Raw genomic sequence first — 23879 nt, 5'->3', positions numbered from 1 at the left:
CTTCATTTAAAACCAAGCCTGCAGAGGAATATCAGAAACTTCACTAGTGAGTTAGATAATAAAATGCAGAAAAAATAAATCCTATGCTTTCTGGCCATTTGGAAATAAAAATCAAACTTCTTGTGTGAATCTACCTGATTGTTTTGCAGGTTTATAGGTTCTCCCCTACTGCAAGTTGGTTCACAACTATCAAAGTGTGCTTTCGCAAATATATATGGTACTAATATAGGACTTTCTTCAGATCTGACATAGAAGTCATCAGGTTAAAAAAAAAATGAAAACAACAAAAATGAAACAAATAAAAACCCAAATACACATACACACACAAAAAACCAAACCACAAAATAAGAAGAATTATATAATCTTTTAATTGCATTGTCATTTCATTGTACCCTCTTCAAACAAAAATATGACTTGAAAGACATCCAGTTCCCTTATTCTGTTGCACTATACATGTTATGCAAATAAGAGCTGGGGAGGCATACAAAACAAATGTCATTCTGGCTTTTCAAAACAGTTAAAAGAAGCAGAAATTGAAAACATAGCTGGGAATTTACAGCCAGGGAAGAACTTTGCAAATGACTGGTTAAATATGAAACACAGATGCAACGGGGGAAGGGAAGCTGGGAAAGAAGAGGTGACAACAAATTTCCAGTTTGAGGCTGAAGGAGGAAAATCCCTAACAACTGTACAGAAGTATCAACACGCTCAGTATTTACATTCTGAGCATTACCAATGTTACAGATAAGCAATGTACTAAAAAAATAACTTAAAAAAAGCTATACAAATTGTACTTATAAATACTATATCTTTGAAACTAGTTATGTAGTGTAGGCTAAAAAAATGTTCACAGTTACTCTGGAGAGAGCTGTATATATATATATATATATATTGCACAGTAAAAACGTTCATTCAGTATACCATGTGTAAACAATTTTTATCTTCTTTGGTAATTTCAGGACTTAGAGGAGTATTTGCTATGAGCAAAAGCACTTGGGTACAAGGCACATCAAAAGCTTTTAAAGCTACAAGATAAATCCTTCTGACACTTTCCAGTTAGCACTATCATTCTTTTTAGAGAAAACATTTACTTATCAATTCAGAACAACACATTCTACAAGTATAACTCAGAGGTCTGGTGACAAAGGCATCAGCTGTTCTTGGCTGTTACTCTACAGTCACAGATTTGGCCAAATTTCTTGGGAAGTCCACCTAGAATGAAGAGACAGGCTTTCAGTATGGCAGAGTAATACTGACATTCTGCATTTAACAATTCATTTAGTGTGCTTTTTCTGACTTCCTAATCAGTTCTGCTTGATTCTAGACACATTAACACACACAACAGGCTATAGATCTGCACATAAAGACTTGCAGCTAAATTTATCTGTGCTTCCAAAGCCCTCCTAACAAATACATATTTGTTTTGCACAGGATACCTTTCCAAAGCAGTCATCATTGTCAAACTGACACATCAACAAACCAAGGTGTACAAAGCACTGCCCTATTTTAAGCTAACAATATCATATTTCAAGATTAGGTTCCCTGGAAAAGTCCCATTTGCACTCTTAACTAACCAAACTAAGCAAAAGAGCTTTATAAGTTTTTAGAAGGATACTAACTAAAAAATACAAAACTGAAGAATTGGCACTGCAATGTCACCTCTATAACCACGTTCACTCTAGATTCATTAGCTATTTTCATAGCTAGTGAGTCTTAGATATGCCATATAACTGGGTCTCTCACTTTACACTAGTAGGAGGAAGTTCAAAACTGCACTAAAAGGAGTGTTAAATATAGAAAATACTTACATCATATCCTCTGAGAACAGCCAGGTGAAATGAAAGTAACTGAAGAGGAATGACACTCAACACTCCTTGAAGGCAGTCAACTGTATGAGGCAGCTCAATGGTTTTGTAGGCAAATTTTGAGCTTTCAGTGTCTTCTTTAGAACACAGAATGATTGGACGACCCTGAAAATAAATTTTTACATTGTTAAGTGAAGAAGTAGCCTAGAACTGCTTTGAAATATTGTTTACAGCATGTCTGTGTGTGTTTGAACACACTCAAGTAGCTAACAAAGGCAATGCCAGTCCTTGCATAATGGCTCTTGACTTTCACTATATTGTAAGGTTTGAATGTTTTCACCCTGTAGAGTTTTAACATTATTCCATTTGCTTCAAAACAGAAAGACCCCAAAACAAACAAGCCATATGAAAGCAGTTTTCACTGCTGATATTAACCTGTAATAACAAACTGCAATGCAGATGTAGCATCTTATTTATAACTTAATAATTAACAATAATCAGCAGCACATCCCTTTCCAGGTGCACAGGCAGCAGCAGTGCAGTGTGCACGATCTCTTTTCCCATGACACAGGAGAAGTGAATCACTTGAGCACTGTACCTGCCGAGCAGTGACCTGTTGCAGGGCATTCTGACACTTGGTGAAGCAAGGATCCTTCATGATCACCATGATAACAGGCATTTGTTTATCTATCAGGGCCAAGGGCCCATGTTTTAGCTCACCAGCCAGGATACCTTCTGAGTGCATGTAGGTGATTTCTTTTATTTTCTAAAAAAAAAGGAAATGCCTCAAGTTATTACTAAATCAGCTGAGAAGCAACAGCCGCAATAATCAAAGCACCAAGGCTGTGCCTCTGCCATTTAAATACATGTACCAGTATCAAGTATTAGTGAAAGTACACAGGTGGCTGCTGGGATTTCTAGCAGGCTGTGGGCAGCAGCAGAGCTCACCCATGCACATGGATTAACCAGAGGAATTTTAGGAACCAAACACCCAGCACAACCTTGGCTACTGCAATCTGCCTTTAACACACCAAACTCCTCTGAGCAATGGGCACGTGTCCATTTCATCAGGATGTTCATAATATAATTAATGACTTCCATGCATGAGCATCTCTTCTCAACATCAGCACATTGCATGTTTCTGATGTTGTTTTCAAATGGGTCAGCAACTTGTTAGTTTCTTGTTTTTAAGTAGACTAATTAAACTCTATGTTTATGGTGTGAAAGAAACAAGAAAGTGGCATCACATCCAGGTTCACCTTATGTATTTGTTTAAATGCTTCTAGTTATAAATAGTTTTATTGCAGTAGAATTAAATTGTAATGAAATATTAGAAAAACTATGTTGCAGAAGGCACAAAATCTCATTTTAAATAATATCAAAGAATATTGAGAAGTTCCTACCAAAGCTCCTTCCAGACACGTGGCGTAATTATACCCACGGCCCATAACCAGCAACGATCTCTGTTTGTAGAGTTCAAGAGCCAAGTCATGGATCTTCTCATCCAAGGACAAGACTTCTTTAATCATTTCTATTGAGGCACAGAAAAAAAAATTAATTTTTTTTAACTGGAAAAAATAGTTCATTTGTACTAGAATGTTCTAATTATCTAATAGAGCAAATACACTTAATGTAATTCAACCATTAACTTTGCAACTTGGACTGCAGTTTAAGGATATTTTCTCCAGCCTTACTTACAGTAATAAATTTAAACAAATATTGGTTTAAACAGTGCTCATACATATAATTTGAATTTCTAAAGGAAGTTGTGAAATATCCATATAAAAATCACCTTGAATTAGTTTCATTTTATGTATCCTGATTTAAAGTGGGAGATTTTAAAATTTTTAAACCATTAATGTAGGAGATCGAGTAATATTTCTCATACAAAACTACCTTATTGTAATTAGAAAACCCAACCCATGAAAATTCCGATCCTCCTGCCAAGTTTCTTGGAGGAGCACTTGTAAAATTGGCAAACAGTGCAGAAGTGAACAGTCCATTTTTCTCATGTTGTCTGCCTTTCAGGATGAGGGGGAGAGTGAAACTTAAATGAGAAAGAAATATCCCTGAGTAGTATTTTATGCTGCCAACATCCCTTACGCCTCCTCAAACCCAAAATATCAATATACCTGGCAATGATTTTAGTCCACTTATGATTTCCTGTCTCCTTTTCTGCAAGGAAATTCTGTCTTCAGACATCATTAGGCCAAACATTACAAGAGACACGAATTGGCTGGTATAGGCCTGCAGAAAAAACAAAACATTTAACAGCTAATTCTGCAGAGAGTGAATATGATCTCAGTTGGAAGTGCTGCAATTGAAATTTGAGTTGTGTTCCACAGGGCTGAAGGGTGAAAGTCAAACCCTGAACAGGAATTACCTTTGTGCTCGCCACACCAATCTCAGGCCCTGCATTGATGTGCACACCACAGTCAGTCTCCCTGGATATTGAGCTTCCAACTGTGTTTGTGATGCCAACTGTCAGAGCACGGCGTTCTTTACAATACCTCAAGGCCATCAGTGTATCTGCAGTTTCACCTGGAAAACATTCACACCTTGACTTCAGGCTGGAAGAGATAATAATGATTCCTGAAAAGCATCAAAGTCTACACAAATGTGTTCTAAATAACTGTATCCACACATACATATATGATGCAAAGTGCAATGGAAAGCAATCTTAGAGCACTCACTCAACAGCAAATGCAGCTCACCTGACTGGCTTATAAAAAAGCACACATCATCCCTGAATACAGGTGTGTTCCTATCCAGGAAGTCACTGGCAAGTTCCACCATCACTGGTAATTCAGTTAATTCTTCCAGGACTTGTCGAGTCTGTATTCAAGCAGAACACAGTATTTGTCAGCATTGCCACCCACTAACATTTGGACATTTTACAAATCAGAGAAAATCTAAATGAATTCTTATTAGAAAAGCTGGTAATTACAACTCACCAAAGCTTTAAAAGCCAAGGTGGAAAAAGTTAACTTCTAGCATGGTGATTAATGGCACTGGAGCATTAATAAAGAATGTGGCAATAAGGAAAGCTAAATAAAAGGGTGAGACCCCTCAATGAAAGACAAAGTCTGAGATAGAAGAAAAAGCAGATGAAAAGCTGTTGTCTGAAACCAGCAAGTAAGTTATAAATGCATTTCAGCCAAGGCTGGGAACGTACAGCCACTGCAGCGTGGTAACTGGTCCCACAGCCAATAATGATCAGTCTTCGGCACCTTCTGATTTCTTTCAAATGATCCTTCAGCCCCCCCAGCAGAACTGCAAACAAATAAATACACAATGGTGGTTTTCATTTTCTAGATGGCACATTTACAAATTTCAAACTTAGTGCAGTTTGAAGGACTGTTCTCCATTACCTGTGCTGCTCTCAAAATTCACCCTGCCTCTCATTGTGTTGACAACTGATTCTGGTTGTTCAAAAATTTCCTTTTGCATGAAGGCACTGAAGTTACCTGTTTATAAAAACATGATATGGCAATGCTTAGGTTTGTTATTTGAAGTCTATTTCAGTTACAAAGAGAACTTTTAAGACTAACTTGACTGTGTTAGCCTAAATAAAAGCTTAGAATAGGCAAGAAGAAAGGACGGATGGATAGGTCACTTTATATGGTTGATTCCATTTCCCAATACTGACAAGGTAAATAAATTCCTTCATAAGGAAACATCCATGCTCCCCTTCAATTCTTAATTTATAGTCAAACTTTGCCAACAACTACATGTTAGCATTAGTTACATTTTCACTAGATACTGAAATGAATAGAAGTATCTATGACTTTTCCAAGGCTAAAATGGATAGGGTCCCAGGCTGCCCATTATCTCTTGGTCTCAAAACTAAAATTGTCAGCTCCCAGTACAGCCTGAATAAAAGGCAATTGTCACATCAAATTAGCAGTTTGCTGCCTCATCTACTACACAAACAGTAACTATCCATTTTTGATGATACTCATTGACAGATGTTTCAACCCACCCTTCATGATTTGCTGCAATTCCATCTGCAAGGTCTGGATGGCCCGGGAAGGATCATCACTAGCTGAGCGCTCCAGGCGGTGAATCGAGAGCTTCCCGTCAGTTACAGCTGCAATGTCATCATCTTCTAAGAAAATCACTCTGTTGGTGTGCTCAATGATGGCACTACAGAGAGAAAAACAGAAGCAAGACAAACCTGACACGTCAGAATTGGCAATAGCAAAGCAATTAAATGTGCCACAAGAGCACTTCCAGCACTGCTTCTCTCTTCCTTTAGGACAGAACTGCCGACAGAGCCATCCTAAAGGCAATGGCTCCATCTGCTGCTCCTCCTGCACTCTCACAGCAACCCACAGCAGGAGGCTCTGCAACCACTGCATCCATTCCTGCTGGTCTGAAGATGCCTCCCAGTGTCTTTGATGGATCCTGCTACAGTCCCACTCTTGGTCTCTCTATTCCAAGATAAATGTGTGCCTGGTGTCCACCTTCCTGCCCAGCTTGGAACCACACCACTATTTTCCTCCTCCAATATCTGAATTGAAAACATCACAACCCAAACTAACCCATATTCTGCCCAAATGCTCAGCTGATGAGTGTCCATTTGTACCCAAATTACTTTCCTACACTGGATGTATTTCACATAGAGGTCAGCAAATGGCAGGTATTGCACTTGTTTGCAGTTCAAATGCTGCTGACAAACCTTCACATTTTTCAAGCACGTGAGCCTGGGGGCTTTCTGATGTTACCTGGATTAAAAGCTCTTCTTTCAGAAAGTCATTGTACAAGAGCAAGGCAGCTTAAATTTCCAGAACCATCTCGCTTTTAAACAAAAAAACCCCCAGTATTTTCAGCAGAGTTGAAGTACTTTTACTACCTTGCATCTGAAGCAAAGAAGAATTCCACTGCCTTATCCCCAACAGCATGAAGGCAGGTTGAGCTGTCCAGTCTTTTCATTTGGGAGTTGCAGATGTTCTTCACATTCTCAATGTTACCTATTAAAGAAATGAGACATTCTAAATGCAAACCCAGTTCTGTTCAGTTAAGATTGCAGACTATACAGGTTTAGGGTATCACAGTTACAGAAATAGGTTGGGGTATGGGACTTTCACATGAACTACAAATTCAGTAGTATAAAAATATCCCCAGCCAAAAAGCTATTTGGGGCATCAGCTGGTAGTTTTATGGTACAAAAAACAATTAACCTAATTTCTAATCATAAAATAACGGTAATTTTAGTTTTTAAAAATAATGTATTTTGATTCATCAACTTACATGTTCTGTACAAAACCGGAATCTGTTCAGTTGAGAGCTTGTACTTGCTCCTAACCCCAATGAGCAAAGGACTCCCTCTCCTAGAGAAAGGAAAACACACAAATTTATAAAGAGAAATGTGCATACAAAGAAGTTACCAGACATCAGTGAAGCTGAAAAGACAGTATCCCATCTAGCTTCCTAAACAGGAAGAGCCTCCTTCAACCATGATCCTAAGGCCATTACATGGCAGGAGGTCTATAAACTTGGTTCTTCTGTAAGATTCACCAAATATTATTATATAAGTAATTACCAATGTGCCTTGGTGATTCTTTACCTGTAAACTACATCCAAGTGGAGGAAAATGTGAATATATGTGAATAAATGTGAATATGAACGTGCTGTTTTCTTTGCAGTTATCAGAAAACATCTTAGTACAGGGACCAATTTGAACCAAAGCTTACTTTGCCTCTGAAGGGAGACAACAGTAAGCTCCTGTGCTCTTTAGAATTGAAGTACTGTTACACTCTTTAGCCTTTTAAACTCAGAAACATCAACCTTCCCTACTGCACTTCTGAAACTGTGGAATATTAAGATAATTTTTTAATTATATGGGTTACATGTCACTGAAGACCTTATTAAAAAAAATATCACAGGAATAAAAGAACAAGTCACACTCAGATTACAAGATTAGCTTCTCTTAAATCCCTCAGCCCTAAAAACCCAAATCTGAACCACATATAGAATAGTTCATTTGAGAAGATGTTCTCTAGTTAGAGTGATGGTACAGCTGGCTTTTTCAAAATTTTAATGTAGTCTTATTTTAGACCACTGAAGCAATGGGCTTTTGGGTTGTAATATAAAACAGTCTTTATTCCCATCACTTGCTATTTTAATCACTTGCTATGTCACTTGCTATTTTAATATCTTTACATTTCCTGAAAGTTGTTTTTCAAGTCATAAATAAAAGTAGAACTTAAGACAGAAAGACACCATAAATGCTATGACAGCTATAGAACTCTATTTGTATAACCTGTTACTATGATGGTCTTTCAACCCACATGAATATATTTATCTGTCTTTACTCAATGGGAGCTAAAACTGAACAATATCCCTTCCCTCTCCCCTTTTTGATAGAGGGAAAATGTTAGCATGCTCTTGTTACAAATTTAGAAACACAAGATACACTGAGATTCTTTATTGACTCACTGATTTTTGTTAATTAAGCACTTTAAACATCAATATTTTAGTATCTTTCAGAGGCTGGCCTTTTTTAACCTAATAAAAAGCATGCATTATGTATAAAATAGACTTTTACTAACCTGGTAGCAACAGCTTCACCTGGGTAATGGATGCTCTTGAAAACCAATGCAAAAGCACCTTCCTGGAAACCATGAATACAAAGGAGAAGAAAAAGATTCTAAAGAACTTATCTCAAATAGTTGCATCTCATTAAACTGGGGCCCCTCTCTGAAGAGGCACTGAAGGAGCTGCTATCAGGAGTCTCTTCCTGGAGGGCAGACTGCACCTTTAAAGGAATTGGCCATGGAGCAGAACAAGCTGACATCCACATTAACAGTGCAACAGCTAAAACCTCAGGAAGTGAGCACTTAGCCTCTTTATAAATAAAAACAATAAACTTGAATGCAAAGGTTATGAAAATGTCAGAGATGCTGCTCATAATCAACATGAAGAATGTTAGACATTTACTTTGAGTAAGACCTTCAATTAGAATTTTACTTGTAGTGACTTACCATGCAGTTTCAACTAAAAACCTGGAGTTATTATTCCTAGATTCAAGCAGCAAATTCTCATTAATGTATTTCAAAAAAAAAAAAACCCACAAAAAATCCACAAGACCAGTAAAAAAGCCCCAGAAACAACTCTACAGTATTAACACAGCTGGCAGACTCCTGGAGGGAGATTCCCAAAGCAGGAGCCAAGGCCCCCCACCCTGCCAGCAGGACAGAGCTGGTGACATTCCCTCCTCTCCCCGGGCTGCACTCAGAGCACTCTGCCCTTGTTCTGGGGGCCGGGGAATCCTCCCTTCCCCACACTCTGGGGCTGCTCCCTCTTGTCCCACACAGGCCCTGCCTTGGTGTGGATTCCAGCCCTGCTGCAAGGAATCCTACAGAGCTGCTTTAAAGAGGAGACTCAGAAGCTGCAGGAAGGGGAGGGAAAACATCTGCCCGGAGACTGGGGGAGGAAACAAAGCCAGCTTTCTCCAAGTTTGTAATGCATCTATCAAAGTTTTTAAGCATTCACATACTGAGTAACAGTAGATTCCCACTTCACAGTTTGGAAACCAGTCCAGCTTGTTAGATCTATTTCCAAATAGGAGAGCCAAGGCATTGGCCAAACTTGAATCACGGCAGTGTTTCAACACGATCAGAATAACCTTTAGGAACACACTGCCGTTTATGAGAGATTTGAACCCCCAGAGGCTCCTATTACTTTTTTTAAATTAAACTGCTTCATTAAAAAGCTGTGTTAACTTCTTGCTAAAAACAAAACAAGACAAAAAACTCAACAAACAAAACCTGTTGCTACTGCAATTTAAAGATTTAACAGTGAAAAGCCTTTGAAGTCTCCAAAATTTTAATCTCATTTCTTGGTCTATTAAGCATTATTTAGAAGCCTAAAAGTGTTATTTGCAGCACCTTCTAAGAGCTCCTGCACAGGATCTAAATGCATGAGGCAGAATGCTAAGGAACCCCACAAATAGCTTATACTGTTGTACAGGGGGAAAAAAAGTAATGTCCCACTTACCAACTGTTGAATAACTCTCTCTACCAAGGCTGAAAAACTGGTGTCTTCACTCTCTCTGTTGTCATACATGTACTTGATCAATTTGGGGATTGTTTCTGTATCTGTTTCAGATTCAAATTCATATCCTTTGCTCTCCTGAAATATCACATAGAAGAGTAAGAATTGTGTCCATCCTCAGGCAGCAAACACTGAAGAGCTTTTCAGCTGCCTCCCACCAGAAACTGCAGCCAGAGCTCAGAGCACTACATTGGACCAGTGCATATAAATCACTGTAGATAAAATACAAGGACTTATGTCATAGATACTCTTTGGGAAATGCTGGAATAAGACCCATAGTAAGACTTTACTTGTTTGGCATCTGTGAAGCAGCAAGAGACAGGAGGGAGCCCACTCCACACCCTCTCAGAGAGTCTCAGCACAAACTGCTACTCTGCTCATAAATACTTTGCATTTAGGATTACAGGAACATATTGCACTTCACCAGCTCCTGAGTATCTTTATCAGGCAGACCCTTTCACACAGCTTTTTTTATAGATGATATCAAGAAACTTGAGTTCATGTTTCACTGAAGTCATGAATGACCTGATAGTAGTTTGGGGGAGTATTAACTTTCTAGTTTTAGAATTGAGTTGCCACAGACTCACCAGAAATTTTCTCAGGTCCTTATAGTTTGTGATGATTCCATTATGGATGACAACAAATTCTAAGAGAAAAAAAAATACATATATTCATGAGCAACAAAAACTTAAGATATTTAATTCAGAACACAAAATTACAAGGGGAAAAAAAGCTTAGAAGTACACTTGAAACCACCTGCTATAGCTTTCAGACCTACAGTTTATCACAACATGGACAACTGCAAGCAGAAGCTTACAAGTTCTGAAAGTATACAAAGGCAGTTCCAAGTTATTGAGAGTTCTAAACTGCACCTAGTAGAGCACTAAGCCATCTCAAGTGAAGACTGATATGAAATCTCCCTTTTCTGGACCAGGCAATATTGACACATTCATATTTTCAGTCTTACCTTTCAAAACAAGAATGTTGTACTTCAATTAACTTGCAATTTTCAGAAAACAGATCTCATTAATTTTTAGTGTTGCTTCAGTCTGAGAAGAGGCTATTTCATTTTAAATGCGTCTAAGCTAAATAGAATGGCAACAGCTTAGCCCTACTATCAAAAATAGATACCATAGCAATAATAAGAACATTTGTGTTCTGTGGATTGAATCATTTCAGATTTGTGTGGTTGAAGTGTTGCAGATATTACGTACCATTCCTTTTATCTGATCTCTGAGGGTGACTGTTTATTGCACTTGGTACTCCGTGGGTCGCCCAGCGAGTATGAGCAATTCCAAAATGTGTTTCAAAATCTGTTTTAGAATCCAGGTCATCTTGTTCTAGACAGGAGAAATTCAGTTTACTGAATAATTAATATTGCCTCTCTCCCTCCCTCTCACACACACACAATTAGTAAAACACAAAGACAATTACTACAGGCAAAATTCTAAAAGCTATCTTCTGTTTTTTGGGGATTTTTTTAACCATTTGCTTTTTTGACATTACACTTCAGAAAATTCAAGCTACTGTGATTAAAACCTTGTTTGCCAAGCCACGAGCATTTTTAGCCACAGACAGGCTAACAGACCCCATTACTACAAATTATAATGTAAACGTATTAAAACACAACTTCAGGCTTTCACAGATGGAAGCACTGCATAAAGCAGATTGTGATGACAGCCAGCTGCTTAAATGGCCATAAATTCTGTCAGAGTGCATGTTTCAGCATTTCAGCCATGCAGCACAGAAATCACATGAGCAAAGAGCCAAAGGAGCCCAGGTTTTGAACAAAGGAGCAACCAAAAGAAGGGAGGATTGACTGACAATTCCACAATGCAAGATCTGAAGATCAGCTTGCTTCTTAAGTGCAGATTTGAGGGACACAAAAAAATTAGCTGCTTGGATTTCCCAATGCAGTTATTGCTGATGCAAAATCATAACTGCAATTTCATGGTCTGACTTTCTGCTGAGATGCAGATAGTATCTGACTCGGAGGCCAAAGCAAAGGGGTCATTTTTAACACTTACTGTACAACTCTTCTTCCAAGGCCTTTACTTTTCCTCTTTTCTTAACCAGTTTGATGAATCTTTCTTTATCTTCATTGTTATTTCCATCAATTGCCACTCCTACAGCACAGGACACAGTCATAAGTGTTATTTAAAGCATGAAATACACTAGAATGAGGAAAAGGCTGAGAAAATACACACAGGCACACACCACTGAAATTTGTATTTTTAAATTACCCTTTAAAGGGATGTAGTTGAAGTCTGTTGCTAGAGCTGTGCATGTTCAAATGAAACCATGTCAACTCTATATCCACTGCACAGATTAAAACATACATGAGCCATCTCAAATTGTATTTGACAACAAACTGAAATATTTTGCCAAATGAAATGAGCCAACTCAAATTTAAGACAAGTTTAATCTTCCCCATCCTTCACTGTGATTCACGTACAAAAAAGGCTGAGGCACAAACTACATGGCCCTGTATAGAGATCTTTTTCCACACCCTGTTTGTTTTGCTTACGTGTACTATCCTCAACCATCTAATTACAGAGCTAAACACCCAATTCTAAGTCCTGAGGAAAGCTGTAGCCCTCCAAGAATCAAGCTAATTAGTTCTGATCTGTTAATCTGTAGAATAAAGAAAGAAAAATCCAAGAGGCCAGACACTGAAAGAACCCAAAAAACCCAAAATGGAATGAGCTACTGGTTGCTAAAATTAATTTCTTGAGTTGGTTAACATACCTGCAGAGTCATAGCCTCTGTATTCCAGTCTCTGTAATCCTTTTATCAGGGTTTCATATATTTCCTTCCTAGTGCGGGGCACTCTGTAGTTTAGATAAGCAAAAATTCCTGTTTAAAGAGAAAGGGGGAAGGAGGGGGGGGAAAGAAGCAAAGAGGTTATTTTAAAAATTTGCATCACTTCAGACTCAATTTAAAACTCTTTAAAACTAGCATCAGGGAGAAGTCCTAGGGGCACCCAACCTCCCATTTAGTACAATTCCTTCTAATGCATTTTGAAATGGAAAGAATTCAAGTACAATAAAGGACTCAGAAGCCGAATTTCAACACATAACACAAACTTCACTGGCGAGTTTCACTCTCCTCATGTTACCCACCAAGAGTTAAACAGTTAGGAGAGGTAAAAAAAACTTCTACTTTTCACGAAAACCACAGCTGAAAATGGGAACATTGTGATCTATTTCATATCCAGGCATTCAAAGAGGGAATATATTCACCAGTACTAACACAAGGAGACTTTTGTAATCCAAGTCATGGCCTTAAATACCCATGGGTAGGTAGAAGGCACAACATCTATTTCTGAAAGGCTCCAGCTTAATCCTGTATGCAACAGCCACTTCAGCAGAAAGAGAATGGAGAGGCAAACACGAGGAAAGGGCAGAAGTCAATGGGGTAGGACAACAAAGGAAAGAAACAGAAGGTACAAAACAGGGTCACCCACAACATGAGCGCTCCCCTGCGCTGCCTCAGCACAACCCCAAAGTCAGGCGGGCACAGGAGCCCCGGGCGTGCCCCTGCCAGCTCCTCAGAGAGCCCTGACCTCCCTCCCCGATCCCTCTCCTTTTGAACAGACCAGCCAGCGACCAAGAAGTGGCTTTATTTTAGTTTGGGGCTTGGTTTCCCCTCCCTAATTTTTTTTAATTTTTTTTTTAAGCACTCGGGCATTTTTTTACTAGAAGGGTGTTGGGAATGTTGTTTTATCTTTAGAAAAGGTGTAATGAAAGAGTCACCTGCAAAATAAAACACAGCCATTCCTTTTCTCTGCCTACTGCTCTTCCTGCAACTCTGGTATTTATATGGATACATTAGGCTCTTTTATTAATTCTTGAAAAACTATACCCCAATAAAACAAAAACAACTAATTTCGCTGTTTCAGCAGTTTCTCCAAGCATCAAGTCAGGACTGGAGACTACAGTAAGAAAACACCCCAGACTTCGAGAGCTCTACAGATAAGCAGTTCAGACAAGTGTTTTAGATAGAGAAGGCCTTTGTTTGAAATTTAACACCCTCTTCCCCTTCAATTAAGGCTTTTGAACTGTAAATGGCCGTAGTGAAGAAGCTGTTATAATGATACACCAGTAAATCTCCCTTACAAATATTACTGTGAATTTGGTTACTCCGCTGGTTTATAAGACATTAATACTGTTGATTTGACAGTGAGACAAAGACAGTATTACATGTGCCTCTGAATTTATTTTGGAAAGATTAAAGGGTGGATAATACTTTTCTGCTTCAGAAGAGAGATTTATGAGGAGCTCAGCCTAATTATTTCTAGTGCATCCAACATTAATGGAGACATTAAGACAATAGTTGCATTTAAGGAGGTATTTGGGAATTTGAACTGCTTAATACTGTTCTTCATGGATGCTTTGAGAAATAATGCCTCTGGTTATAAGCAGTCACTTCAGACTGAGAGCCTGTTGATCATTTTTCCAGACAGATATTTACCGTTCTCTGGCACTAACCACGAACCTCAAAAGCAGCATTCAATTTCTTCAATACGAATTTCTCAACACCATTCCAAAACATTGCCACACCTCAGTTCAGATCCAACTCTACTTTCTAGGCCAGATTTCACAATGAATTTAAGCCTCAACATCCTTGTATGTTCCATGTGGCATCTTTCACTACACGGAGCTCCAGGAAGAACCTTCCTCTGGGACCATCCCTACAATGCTACCAGTGTGCTGCAGTTGTTAAAAAGATCCTTGTTCCCAGGGAATTGGAGCTGCACTTCCACACACGTGCATTAGAAGATGCAGAAGTCACCAGAGGCCATTTAAAATGAAAACAATAGCTGCAGTCTGACTTCAAAGAACGTGTTATAAACTCTTCCAGTTAAGGGAAATAAATCTTACTCTAAGCACTGAGAGTAACACTTTCTCTAGTACGTTTCTGTTTAATGATTTATCCACTCACGTATTTTTTCCCTCCTCAGTCATCATTTTGGCCAGATTTAAAGCACATTACTCAACTCATGTAGAAACAACTTGTGATAAAGATTCCTTGTATCTTAATTCTTTCTGGAAGCACACCAGTATGACTGAATCTCAGTTGAATCATCTTATGATAAGAGTTTTGTGATGCAAACAAGTTCCTTTATGATGGCCTCCCCAAGGTATTAGATGCCATTTCCAGATCTTGCTTCCTTAAGAAGACTCAAAAACATAAAATCCAGGAAAAGCACCCAAGAAGTGTTTTACTAGGGCATTGTCCTCTTGATCTGAATGCTAAATCTAGTTTATAACTTTCCATAATCACAGTTTGCTTAGAAGGATGAACTAGGTCAATAGTGTATGGCTTACCTATAGAAGCTAAAAACAGAAAGAAAAAGGTTGCTAAAACATAATTAAAACCAGCTTCAATCACATGCAGACACTGAAATCAAGGCTCTCCCTTTACATGTGTATCAAGATTTTAGAGCTTCCCTTTTCAGGATTACAAGCAGAGCATCAGAAGAAGGAAAAGTGAATTGAGTATTTTTCTGTGGGAAAATTCCACAAGAACTCTTGCAATTGCAAGACTTCACCAAAATCAACAAGGGGGCAGCCTATACTTGAAATTTGAACAAAATTATTTACTTTTTGAAAAAAAAAGGATATCCCTAAGTGCATAGTTGATTCCAGAAACTTAGCTTTGAAAAGGTCTCTACTTCATATCCTGATGAAACTAACTTTGATTTAAAAGAGGTCATCAGTTTAAGTGCATCTTGACTTTTTTTTAAACCCTGAATACTTTTGCTTGAATACTTTGGCTATAGTGTTTTACATGTGAGAATGATAACATCTTGACTTTCCTTCCTTACGAGCATGTTTATAGCAGAATTTATGACCCGTGTATTTTCAAAACATAAACCAAGGGCTATAAATCTTCACGTGCTACCTGAAGCCAAAGAAAACACAATAGGGTCCATTATCAGCACTTAAACCTGGAAAGATATGAAAAAAAATAAAAGCAACAACAAAAAAGTAATTTGAAAACTGCTGGTTGCAGTCTCTAGAACTCCTACAGAGATCAGCATAGTGGGCTGGGGAATACCACTCATGGAAAGAAATGTAATATTAAAGGTTTCTAAATGCTGATGGGAAAAACCCTTGCTCCACTCTCACTTACCCTTCTTGAACTGCTGCTCTTTGCTATTTCATACTGAGTCACTTGCTCCACCCCAAGCTGGATGTTCTACCGAGCTCCTTGAACACTGTTAACACCCTCACTTCCCAATCAATACACAGCCCAGACATGCAGAGTTTTTGATATTACCATGATGTGTCTCAAGGCTTGCCGTGGATACCCCAGGCACCGGGCCAGGTCTCTCACCTGAGGGGTTTTGTTTGGAAGGCACCGAGTTTGTCTCATTGATAGAGATCTGTCACGTAGGAGCTCACACAATAGCAGCTGAAACTGTATCACCTCGTGTTTCCGTTTAAGTGAAAGAGGATCCCAGAGCTCCTTGCTCCTTCTGAGGTCACAGTTAAAAAGGATGAGGAGGCAAGGAAAAGATACCTAACTCAGAAAGTACAATTTTGGGAGCAGCAACTCAACTCACTATCAGCCTGCAATCTCACAAAAGAGGTTTTGTTGATGACAACTAAGAAGTAAAAGTGCAATTTTTTCTACTTTCATCAGACCTGAGAGGAGATGTCAGGGGCAGATTGGCAAAGTTTCACCAAACTTTCCCCCATAACCAAATAAAATCACGTTAGCAACTTCCGAACCCACACTTTGATTTCCACTTGATCCAAAGTGTATCGAAGCAATTGTGTACACGCTATAGGATTTATCTTTCCATCTTTATTAGAAAAAATGAGGTGAATAAACTCACAACAGCTAGGAATGAAGCTCTTTCACTGCCTTTGTCTGAAAGCCACAAACTCTCCCTTATCGCTGCAGCTCGGAAGTGAGTCACGATTAATCAATCCCCAGTCCCGGATTAGGAAAGACAGAGCCCAGCGCATCCCGTGCATCAGAGCAGCGGGACCAGGAGCAGAGGTTAACCGGGCACCCCGGGCACCCCCGGGCAGCGGGAACGGGACCATTTCCATGCCAAGACCTGTGGAGCATCCCAAAACGCCACCAGGCACGGGGGTCTCGGGCAGGGATGAACGGAACGGGGATCGCGTCTCCTCGGAGAAGGGCCGGGCCGAGGGGCTTCACCTTCACCTGCCGGGCGCTCTCCGTCCTTCCCACCCCCAGAAGGATGCAGCGGGGCCGGTCCCCAGCGGCACCGCTGGGCTCGGGGACAAAGCCGCCCTTGTCCCTTGCTGGCCGGGCTCAGCCCGTCACTCACCGCACATGGTGGCAGCGCACGGTCCCTCCTGCTCCCGGCGAACGCGGCTGACGCCGGGCCGGCCCCGCCGCCTGCGGCTCTTATGCTCCGGTTACGGGGCCGGGCCGGCCCTGCCTGCGCCCGCCCCTGCCCGGGGCCCCGCGGGGGCAGAGCCCGGGGAGGGGACAGAGCCCGGGGAGGGGACACAGCCCGGCGGGGACGGAGCCCGGGGAAGGGGCAGAGCCCATGGTGGGGACAGAGCCCAGGAAAGGGGACAGAGCCCGGGGAAGGGGCAGAGCCTGGCGGGGACAGAGCCCGGGGAAGGGACAGAGCCCATGGAGGGGACAGAGCCCAGGAAAGGGGACAGAGCCCAGGGAAGGGACGGAGCCCGGGGAAGGGACGGAGCCCGGGGAAGGGACAGAGCCCAGGGAAGGGACAGAGCCCAGGGAAGGGGCAGAGCCCGGCGGGACCGCAGCGGATCCCGCCCGGCCGGCCCTGCCAAGCTCCACGCACGGGGAGGCAGTCACAGAGGCATTGAGCTCGGCAAAGACCTCCCAGATCACCAAGTCCAGCCTTTGGCCGATCACACCTGGTCAAACACAGCACTAAACGACATGTCCAATCATTTCTTCAACACCTCCAGGGATGGGGACTCCACCACCTCTCAGGCAGCCCGTTCCAATGCTTGGCAATCCTTTCCTTGAAGAAATTTTACCTGGAGTCCAACTTCAGCCTTCCCTGGCACAGCTCTAGGCTACATCGTCTAGTCATGTCAAGGATGAATCCTGTGTCCACCTCAGACCTGCTCAGGGATTTTCAGAGTGACAGGAACACCAGAGAGACTTGGCTGTGTGACCAAGGAGCAGTTTTTGTGCACTGATTCTGATTTTCCACCTAAAAAGGAACTCATCTTATCTCAGAGAGCTCCTCCAAACCAAAGGAGTGAATGATGGCTTTTAAAGCAAGTGCCTTGCAGCACACTTTAACAGTGTACACATAACAGCTGAGGCCATTATTCAAAGAAACATGACTTTAAAAATACACAATGTTTCATTAAATAGTTTCTTCTTCCTTATTAAAAAGTACCAAAATATTTTATAGACATGATCCCAGTTATCTCATAGAGTTCCTGAAATTCAAGTGTGAAGTGTCTTATTTAAGCTAGAATTTAAAGCCTCTTTCCCTCTTGCATTTATTTTTTGCAGGTCATATTTTACCTAAAGCAGTGATCCCCTCAAACTTTGTCACTTTTTGTTTGATGGAGAAGCTGAATGAAGGATAGAGACTGGAACATTAACATTTCAGTCACAAAATAACCTCTTTTTGTGTCTCTTTAAGAAAGAGAAACTTTGTCTCAATTTTACAGTAAAAAACTAGGTTTAAAATATTTTCAGGTCATAAATCAAAAGTGTTTAAATTCTCTTTAAAAATAGTTTATAAAAAGGGATAAATTATTATTTTTCAATTAATGTGTGGACAGCTCTGCACACTGTACTCCTTAAAAACCAATATTGTTTTCCTTCCCCCAGTCTCCCAGAATCAGACCAAACAGGCCCATGATTTGTCACCACTGCAGTCCCAGCTGTGTCACTGACCTGCAACGTGACATCAGGCATTTTGACACTCCATTCCAGTTTTTCTTCTCTGTTTAGGTAACTGCTCCTCCTCTGAAGTAACTCTGATCTGGTTTCCCCAGCCCAGCCTGAGTGAAGAGGGGCATTCCTAATCCCAGCTCTGTGTGTAAAGTAGCATTGCTATTTATATTAAATTACATACAATAAAGGAAAACTTCTTATTTGCTCCTTGTGGGGCATTTTGACTAATGAGTGATGCAGACAGTAGGAAAGAAACACTTTTTTTTAACATCACTGCAATACTAATTGACGAAGATCATGAGTTAGAGCCCAAAATTCCACTCATGCAAGACATTTCATGTTTTCATGTGACATTCCCAGGGAGAAAACTAAACAAAATGAGATTCAACTGCTAGGAAGAACTGCATTAATTAGTGGTTAATGCATCACCTTGATAAGTTATCAGTCAACACTTCTCAGACACATCTGCCCAATGCCATTTGTCTTTTTCATGACTTTTTGGAAGTGCATTAGAGAGTACACTAATTCTTTTTACTAGTGGGTTTGTTTGGCTTTTTTATGGCACTCAGATGAGATGATCAAACTGTTCTCATCTCACAACTTCTTAAACTCTATAAGCCCAAATATTTTGAAGTATCACCTACTCTATTCAATGCAATAAAGATCCAGAAATTCTGCCATACTCTGGAAAAATGGTCTTCTCGTGATACCGTTAAAAAAACCCAAATCAAAAGAGAGCAGTTTTGACAGAGAGTTTGCAAATTGAAGGTTGCAGTTTTCCTGTCACAAGACACAGGCAACTGATGAGCAATAAGGAGGTCAAGGGGTGCAACTTCCCACTAAGATCTGAACAAAAACCTGAAGGGGCACCCAAAGGATCAGGAATTTTTGCCCAGCTACACCTTTCTCCTTTTTTTTCTGTCCTTATATACAGATGATGAAAAATAGAAGTAGGAAACAGTGGGGTACAGGATGGAGATCACTGTAACACTGTTTTAGGGTCAGGTAATGAGGAATTTGCCTGGGGCACCAATAGGCAAAGGCAAGGGGCAATGAAAATCATGGAGCTGGAAAGAAGAGGGATTTATGTTTAGGCTCCCTCTGAACATAATGCAGGTACTAGTTCTCACAGCATTTATGATCTGCCCTGAAAAGCAGCCATCAGCATTTTAAGGATAGCTATTTCAAACTGCATTTCCATACTCAAGAGGCTCACATACATCTCTGAATACCTTGTTCTGGCCCTTGACACCCATGGGGACCTGCTGAGGAGTTCCAGTAAGTTCCCTTGTCCCAGAGAATGAAAGGACCAAATCCCTCTAATTAGTAAGGCAGGAAAAAAGTACTGTGAAGTGCACAAGGGAAGAACTGTGATAAATATCAGGAAAAAATAGGAGAAGCAGTTAGGTAATGAACAGCCCCCAGAGGGTCGCTTATGGCCCTTTCCCTGGTGGCACCACTGGAATAGACCCTGTCCTGTGGGTCACCACTGAGTGACCTGTGTGTGGTGTGAAGGACAAGGGGTGACCAAATGGCAGTCCCTTCCAGCTGCAGCACTTCCATGATTATGACTGGGTTATAAAACTCCTTTTAAATTGCCTTTTTGAGCTGCTGTTTGAATGGCTGCAATATTTTCTGAGAACTAGTAGCCTGTCTCTAGATTCAGATGAGAATGCACAGCACAAGTTCTTATATTAACAATGAAATCAATTATTTTAATTTATATTATATATTATTTTAGTTTATATTATATATTTATATATTATATATTTAACATATATATATAACATTTCTTTTGAATATAATATATATTACATATAAATTTGTATTACTCTTATGTATCTATATATTACATATCATTATCTATTATTTATTTAGAGATTTCTTGCTTCAAAATGTGGAATTTGAGAGCCTAAAAGCAGCAATTGTACATTACAAATCATCATCCCCCACAACTAGGCTTCTGCACTTCTGCCATTTTTATGTATTACTCCAAATAAAAAATATTTAAAACATGGACAAATTCTGAACATTCTCATCACCATCACTTTCATTTTAACAAAGTGGGACAGTGTTATTCCCTACCAAGGCTCTCAGGAATATTTGGGCTGACAGCTTGGTCTGGATCTCTCTGATTTCTTCCCAGTCTGATAATGATGACTGCTGTTAACCAGGACTCACTCCAGTGGAGCTGAATTTCACCCACAGAAAATATAAAAAGGAAGTGCTGACCTTGCTGGCATATGAAGAAGGTCAGGCTGAGCTTCAGGACACCTTCTGCATCCATCTCAGCTCCACAGTGAGTTTGGAAAGCAATCAGCAATGAAGTGAAAACAGCAACACCTTTCTTGTGCTGAGAGGTTCAAAAGAGAAGAAAAAAATGTTTGCAATTTTGATGGTTCTCTGAGTGGAGGTGTCAGCTGGCTGCTTACCTAGGATCTGTGTAGGGCTAAGGCATTGGTGTTTTCAATTTAAAAGTATGAAATAGTAATTAACAGCTTTTCATTTGAGAACGGGGAGAGTTAATTGTCATTTGTCACTGTCGAACAGTTGACTTTGAAATTATAAAAATTATGTGTGGCAGAAGGAGTTACACACAGTCAATGATTCACTTTGATAAATGTGAATCAACATCCTACCTATGACTGAGGATTAAGTAACCATGTTTTAATTCTGTGGTGGCTTTTCAGCTGAATGTCATGAGGAGCATGTGTAATGTAAAACCAACCCAGCTATTTAACTGGATCTTAAAAACTTTAAAAAACATGAAGGCCCATTTAGTAATAATTCATCTAAAGCATTGTGTTTTAAAAAGCAAAATTGGTTTCCTGAGGTTTTGATGTCAATTCCTCTTAACAAAAGCTGCAAATAAATCGATGGTGTCAGAGAGAAAAATAAATGCTTGGAAAAGTCTGTAGATTTTTCAAGCAAGCCAGCTTTCAGTGCTGGATTCGTTTTCTCAGCATATTGTGTGGTCCTTTAGGTCAAAAGTGAGAAATGCTGACAGACCAAAACAGATATCTGCATACCTGCCCTCCCCTGCCCCATTTGTGGGGACCAGGTCCATCTACTCATTATTTTTCATAAATTCAGGATTCTTTCAGCTTAGATGGAGTTGGAGGAAGTAAAGCCAGCTGCTTACAACAGTTGCAGAAAGCATGCCCATGTGAGAAGTCAGGAAGCTTGAAATCCAAAGATGAAAAAAGCATTTCAAGAAGAGAATTCTTTCCAGTGATACACCAACACATGGCTTGGCTCAAAGTGTTTGAGCAAGGAACTGGTCAGAGAAACAAAAAGCTGCTGCAGCTCCTCCCTATGGCCCAAAGAGCTCCATCACACCCCACACAAGCCACAGCATCAGCTCTTTGTCCCCCGCTGAAGGAAAGCCTCACTCTCCTTCCCCAGTTCCTGCAGACCCCCCCTGGCAGCAGCCAGCCCTGTGTGCAATAATTCTGCTCTCCCCCAGCTGCTCTGGCTCACCCAGCACCAGGGAGCAGAGCAGGGTGAGGTGCAACTCCTGCTCTGCTCTGGGGAATTTTATTTCTAAGCATATGAACCTGGCTTGCTATTTTTGTAAGAACAATTTCATTCCACTCTTCTCTCAATTTGTTTTCACAGCTTTAATGCTTCAAGGATTTATGCTGGCCCTTGAGAACAACACCTCTGACGCTAGAAAATGGTTTTGCTGCTGGCTGCCCTCTGGGTTGTCCTTTGAAGAGTTCTCTGGCAAGAAGCTTCTGATTTTGTGAACAAAACCCAGTTGTTTTGCAGCACACATATCTACACTCTCCCCAAAGCCAAGCTGAGTAACAGTCCAATTTTCTCCCCTGTCTCACCCTAACATTGTTTCTGTCACCAGTGGCCAGCAAAAGCAGCAGCAGCAGCAGCTGGAACGAGCTGGAGGGAGGCAAGGTGCTGGCAATGGGAGGCACCTCCAAACAGCTCCAGTTATCAGCAGCTCCAGGCTCAAAGAAAACAAATCCAAGTTTCTAAAAGCAGCCCTTATAACAAGATGCATCTGGCTTTACCTCACACGTTCAAATCTATTTGTTTTATCTATCCCTATCCCCAAATCCTAATCTGTCCCTATCCCCAAATCCTAATCTGTCCCTATCACTTCTTTCTACTTGAGATAGGCATCAAAGGACTACACACTGGGAACTAAAACACCACCTCTTCTCCCTTTTCTCTCATTTGTGATTAAAATGAATAAATGAGGGGAGCCAGATTAAGCTACAACAGTAATATTTTTTAGGACTGGTGTATTAACGCTGCAGCTTCAGTGCTACTATTTATTTTAGAGAAGGGTAAAGTAAAATACCTTAAGTCCAAACACAGGTAACCAGACACTCCCCAGCTTTAATAAATAAAAAACTATTATGATAGGTATGTGATGCTGTTGTTTAGCAACTGGTACAATATTGAACACAACTCTTCTCACAGGTGGGTTTCTTTCTGTCCCAGAGTCACAGCCATTCTGATGATGTCTGCTCTTGCCTACAGATTCTATATTTCTCCTTCTGAGCTTGACACAAATCACAGCTACAGCTTCTTCAAGTTGTTTTTCTAACAGCTTGTGATCTTGTTCTTTTGGCAGCTTATTCAAAGAAAAATGGCATTAACTGCTAAAATAGAAGCAGTCATTTTCTTCCACTGACAATTAATGACTCATCTACATCTCTGTTTCCAGGGGTTTGGGGTTATTAGATCTGCCATAATCTACCTGTTGTCAAAATCAACTTTGGGCACATCAACATTGGTAGAAATATAGATATTGCACACAGGGGATCCCAAGATAACTTTCCTATCGCCAGCCATATGCAAAACCATTTCAGTTTTTGTGCAGTTCCTCTGTACTAGAGATTAGGAAGCACCTAAAAAAACTGCAGAGCATCTGTTTGTTTACTACACACAGAGCATTGCTGCAGAACAGGGTGACGGAGACCACTGAGTAGAAGTTGATAATTAACAGAAGCAGTGCTCTACAACCTGTGAAAGTGGGCAGGATGTTATCCCTAAGTGAGCCTGGAATGGAGGAGAAGCTGTGCAGTGAAATGGCAGCTGCCCCACGGTGCCACCTCGAGTGCTCATCCCACAGCCCCTCCTCTGCTGCCACTGCCCCTCGGGCTG

The 23879-nt window shown here is 40.4% G+C and overlaps 1 protein-coding gene across 1 annotated transcript; it reads right to left on the bottom strand.

The window, feature by feature from the left end:
* Positions 1–386: 386 nt before the first annotated feature.
* On the bottom strand, positions 387–17300 carry GFPT2 (glutamine-fructose-6-phosphate transaminase 2). The gene is made up of 19 exons (XM_064724854.1): positions 17176–17300; positions 12612–12719; positions 11891–11989; positions 11078–11203; positions 10451–10509; positions 9807–9941; positions 8360–8421; positions 7059–7138; positions 6661–6778; positions 5788–5951; positions 5177–5272; positions 4981–5078; positions 4520–4640; positions 4189–4346; positions 3938–4052; positions 3209–3336; positions 2404–2571; positions 1809–1970; positions 387–1212 (listed from the first exon to the last, which is right to left on the bottom strand). The coding sequence occupies exons 1-19, from the start codon at positions 17180–17182 to the stop codon at positions 1168–1170; spliced, it is 2049 nt and encodes a 682-aa protein (XP_064580924.1). The 5' UTR covers positions 17183–17300; the 3' UTR covers positions 387–1167.
* Positions 17301–23879: the final 6579 nt, after the last annotated feature.

Source organism: Zonotrichia leucophrys, chromosome 13 (genome assembly GCF_028769735.1).
Source record: "Zonotrichia leucophrys gambelii isolate GWCS_2022_RI chromosome 13, RI_Zleu_2.0, whole genome shotgun sequence".
Lineage (NCBI taxonomy): Eukaryota > Metazoa > Chordata > Aves > Passeriformes > Passerellidae > Zonotrichia > Zonotrichia leucophrys.
The sequence above is the reverse complement of the archived record's forward strand: the minus strand, read 5'-3'. Positions and strand labels throughout refer to the sequence as shown.